The 5,135-nt window shown below is 35.2% G+C and overlaps 1 protein-coding gene across 1 annotated transcript; it reads left to right on the top strand.

The window, feature by feature from the left end:
* The first annotated feature begins 1,788 nt into the window (after nt 1-1,788).
* On the top strand, nt 1,789-4,852 carry LOC127807473 (berberine bridge enzyme-like 8). The gene is made up of 2 exons (XM_052345344.1): nt 1,789-2,438; nt 3,599-4,852. Exons 1-2 carry the CDS (start codon nt 1,865-1,867, stop codon nt 4,636-4,638), a joined length of 1,614 nt encoding a protein of 537 aa, XP_052201304.1. The 5' UTR covers nt 1,789-1,864; the 3' UTR covers nt 4,639-4,852.
* The last annotated feature ends 283 nt before the right edge of the window (nt 4,853-5,135 follow it).

Genomic DNA, 5,135 nt, shown 5'->3' on the forward strand with positions numbered 1-5,135 from the left:
ATTATCCTTTGAAAAATACTATTTGGGATAATACAATTAAGGGTGTTTAAATTCCAGTTAAGGTTGAAAACTAGACTAGAGTAGATAAAAAAACCCAGTTCAGTTTGAAACTGAATAACTTCAGTTTGAATTCTGATCCAAAAAACTTGAAAAATCAATCTTTGATTTGGTTTCAAATTTAAATAAAAAAACTTGAAAAAACAAGATTTGTGGTGGATATGTATAATAAATGGCTGCCGCTTAGAAAAGCTCATCATGGAGCTGAATCCTCTGCATCTCAACATCTTTCATAAACATTGCCATCAAATATTTATATGAGAGTTAGCGTCGAACAATAATTAAGTTATTCAATATTGATGTGACAATAAATTAAGAGATGTGGAATCTAATTAATTCTCACGCCCACACACATCTCTGATTTGTTGCTATCCCAATGTCAAACAATATAATTATTGTCACACAGATAACAGATCAAATTTTTATATTATTTTATACTTCAAATTTTAGTTTAATTTTTTTCAAAAATATATGAAAGCAAATTTGTCATTAAACTAATGAGACAATTTTTTTTGACTATTTTAAAAATATTAAAAGATGGTTTTTATAATTTCACATTTTACCTTTATGATTATGTTTCGACATTCATTATACCTAAAATTGTTTAAGACATAATTATTATTTTTTTAATATTTGTCAATAATTTAGAGGGCTAACTAAAAGAAATCTTAGTGTCTTGTCTCTTGTGTAACTATTATTAAAATTCATGTAATTATTATATAATTTTACTTTAAAAATTATTTTATTTTAAAATTAAAAATTATCCTGAATTTTTAAGAATATATGAAAAATACCTCATAGTCAAATCAATCCCTTATACTATATTTTGTGAAAAAGAATAAAAGGAAAAGAATATAACTTTGAGAGGGGTGCAGAAAAGGTAAATACCAAAAAATAAAGGTAACTTTTACTATTTTTCAATTTTCTTTTACTAGGAAACCTTAATTACAGAAATACCCCCAAATTCCATCTGATTCTAGTGCGTCCCTTTTGGATGGACCACAAGGGACCCGGATTAAGATGTTGAGGGTGCAATCACTATGTGCTCTGTTATGGCTCCTACAATTTGCTTTTACTTTTCTGTATTTTTCACATTTGTAATTTTTATTTGAAGGCAACCATTTAAGTATTTAAGTTTTTCAAGTGTCTCCATCAATTTTTGTAAGAGCTCTCCATACCCAACAATTGTTTTCATGGTCTTTTTCAAATTTTTCACCCACTATTTCATAGTTAGGCTTTGATATCACTTTGGTACACTCGTTTAGATAATACTCTTTTCTTTACTTATTTTGAATTAAGCAAACAAAAAAAATATAGATTTTTATTGAACTAATGAGTCAAAAAATTTGACTATTTTGAAAATTTTAAAAGATGGTTTTTATAATTTCACAATTTACCTTTTTGCGTGCAAAAGAAACAAACTTGAACTAAACTGAAAAAAGACATGAATGACGTGTGCATGACGTAGAAACAACAATGCGTGCGTGCGTATACATTCTATAAAGTAGACCACTAATTAGCAGGGAAAAAAGTGGATCATCATTTGCAGGCGGGATTAACGTTAACGACTGATTTGAATATTAATAATGAGGAATAATACCTATGCCAATTAACCATGAAGAACGCTCGATGTCAAAAACCCAAGATGGTTACGCTTTTGCCTTATTAATTTGGCTTTTGAATGGTCAAACATTTGTGGCTAGAACTAGAAGCCCTCCATTATCCACTTCTCTAAACCAAACACGTCCTTACAAATACCAAACCCAAACCTCCAACACATCACAGATTCAAAAGCAAGAACCCCGAAATGACAACTTCAACTCTTGTATTATTATTAGTTTCAACGTTCCTGGCTGCATTTCTTCATCCTTCTTCTTCATCGGCAGTTTCTGATTCTAACCTTCAGGCATTCATTCAGTGCCTCGACAGCCATTCCGACCCTTCTTTTCCGGCCTCGCCAGCCGTCTACACTCCCAACAACTCTTCCTATTCTTCTGTTCTTCAGGCTTACATTCGAAACCTCAGGTTCAACGAATCTTTCACCCCCAAACCAGTGCTCATTCTCACTGCATTGCACGAGTCCCACATCCAGGCCTCCATTATTTGCGGCAAAGCTCATGGCCTCCAGATGAAGATCCGAAGTGGCGGCCATGATTACGAAGGAATCTCGTATTGGTCTGAGGTTTCCTTCTTTATTCTCGACCTGTTTAACTTTAGATCCATCAATGTCAGTTTGGAAGACGAGACCGCTTGGGTTCAAGTTGGCGCAACTCTTGGCGAAGTCTACTACCGAATCGCCGAGAAAAGCAAAACCCATGGCTTCCCCGCCGGAGTTTGCCCGACTGTTGGCATTGGCGGCACCATTAGCGGCGGTGGATATGGTGATGATGTTAAATATTACAACCTTTTGAGTTAATTAGGTTTATTTTTATATCCATTGAGGGGTTGTTGATGAAAAATTAGAAAAATTGCTTAAATACCAACATTTTTAGGGCACCAAAAAGTCAAAATATTTTTGAGAATTAACAATTTTATTTAATACTTTTAATTTTGACAAGAAGAGCCAATTTTTAAAATTAGTTGTAATTTTAATCAATACTAAAATTAATTTTGACCAATGTGCGGCTTTGCCCAAGTGGCATGTCACTAATTAACATTTAATTTAATTATTTTTTTTATTATTTTCTAAAGAAAAATGCTCTATTTTCTATTTTTTGTCATGACGGCCTCTTCTCTCCTCTGCTATGGCCATTTCTCGCCTTGCCTTGTCATCTCTTCTCCACTTTACACGAATTGGTTAACACACACACACACCAACATATATATTTATATACACACGGTAACTTATATACACACACACATACTTAAATATTTACACATAGCAACATATATATATATATATACACACACACAACAACATATCGTTTATATATAGGTAGAGGTCAAAAGTTTGGTTTACCCGAACTAACTGAACTTGTCGGTTTGGTTTTTGTTTTTTTTATATCGGTTCGGTTTGATTAATTATTCTCAAAAGTTCAATTTTCAATTCGATTTTTTATTTGAAAAAATCAAATTAACTGAACCGGTCGAACTTTAAAATGATATTGTTTTGACATTTATAAAACGACTATGTTATCTTCACTTTTGTGCGATATCTGTCAGTTACTTTGATTTTTTTGTGTTTCTTTGGTTTAATCGATTCAGTTTGCTTTATACAGTTTGGTTTCAATTTTTTAGTTATCGCTTAATTTGGTTTTTTGAATTAATTAGTCAATTCGATTCTATTTTGCTTCTTGATCCAGTTTAGTTGGTTAATAAGTTTCGATCAATTCAGTTACACCCCTACACACACACAACAGTCCAAAGTTGATATAAATAAATAGTATAATCTTATAATTCATTTTAGGGTACTGTTAATTGCACTACATATTTATTATATCTCAATTTTAGAAAAATTTAAAATGTTTAATGAAAAACACACTATTTAGCTTTACTGTTCATTTCATTCAGTTTTGATTCTGACATGTTTATTTTCATACAGGTAATATGTTGAGGAAATACGGTCTCTCTGTCGATAACGTTGTCGATGCACAAATAATCGACGTCAATGGCAGGCTTCTGGACCGAGAGGCCATGGGTGAGGACTTGTTCTGGGCCATCACCGGCGGCGGAGGATCCAGCTATGGAGTCGTTCTCGCCTACAAAATCAAACTGGTGGCTGTCCCCGAAACAGTGACTGTCTTCCGAGTCAAACGAACCCTAGGCCAAAACGCCACCGACCTCGTTTACCGCTGGACGGAAGTGGCCGACAAGTTGGACCAAGATCTCTTCATCAGACTGATAATAGACGTCGTCAACAGCAGCACGACCGGCGAAAAGACGATCCGGGCGTCGTTCTTCACCTTGTTCCTGGGAGATTTCGAGAGGCTCCTCTCCGTAATGAACCAGAGCTTCCCCGAACTGGGTTTGAAAAAATCAGATTGCACCGAAATGAGCTGGGTTGAATCGGTTCTCTACTATACCAGCTTCCCCACCGGAACGCCGGTGAACGTTCTACTGAGCAGAACTCCCCAAGTTCTGACCCATCTGAAGAGGAAATCGGACTACTTGACCAAACCAATTCCAAAAGAAGGTCTGGAATTCATATGGAAGAAGATGATCGAGCTGGAACGACCGGTGCTGACGTTCAACCCCTACGGCGGGAAGATGGCGGAGATCTCGGCGTCTGCGAAGCCGTTTCCCCACCGGGCCGGAAACATTTGCAAAATCCAGTACGCCACGGACTGGGACGAAGGTGGCAAAGAGGAGGCGAACTACTACGTGAATCTGACGAGGAAGCTACACGAATATATGACTCCATTTGTGTCCAAGTTTCCGAGACAAGCTTTCTGGAATTACAGAGATCTTGACTTGGGGATCAACCACAACGGCCGGAAAAGCTTCGCCGAAGCGGCTGGTTATGGGATTAAGTATTTCATGGGGAATTACATGAGGTTGGTGCAGATAAAGACGAAGGTGGATCCTGATAATTTCTTCAGAAACGAGCAGAGTATTCCAGTCGCTCCACATGCAAGGAAATAATTAAGATGAAGGCTTTATAGCATTATTATAGAACAAGCTTCTTCGATTTGTGTACCACACCTATATATATATATATATTGTTTCCTCTCGATCGATACTGTACGAAGATAGAAAATATATTGTATTTTTAGTTTACAGGGATTGTAAAATTAGTAAAGAATAAATGGAAGAAAATAAAAGCATTGTTCTACTTTTACTCGTGTTATGCTGAAAATGGCGTTCTTATACGTAATTCTTACTTGTGTTATCCATCTATTTAATAATAATTTTTTTACTTGTAACGTTATGCATAAAAGAAACTTACTTGTAATGTTATGTATACTATAATTGCTTCTCTAATATCAGTGTTTTGATATATAATCGAAGTGTCAAAAGAGACCAATCCCGGAAAAATATTCTTTTTGTTGGTTCTTTTAAAAAATATTAACAAATCTCCAAAGTGTATATATAGTTTGTTAACTGCATTAAAACGGGCTGTTACGTACCTGTTAAACAGT

Source organism: Diospyros lotus, chromosome 8 (genome assembly GCF_014633365.1).
Source record: "Diospyros lotus cultivar Yz01 chromosome 8, ASM1463336v1, whole genome shotgun sequence".
In the NCBI taxonomy this organism is placed as follows: domain Eukaryota; kingdom Viridiplantae; phylum Streptophyta; class Magnoliopsida; order Ericales; family Ebenaceae; genus Diospyros; species Diospyros lotus.

Coding starts and splice junctions, on each gene's coding strand:
- LOC127807473 (XM_052345344.1), top strand. CDS start 1,865: ATGACAACTTCAACTCTTGTATTATTATTAGTTTCAACGTTCCTGGCT. Junction 2,439..3,598: donor CATTAGCGGCGGTGGATATG/GTGATGATGTTA, acceptor ATTTTCATACAG/GTAATATGTTGAGGAAATAC.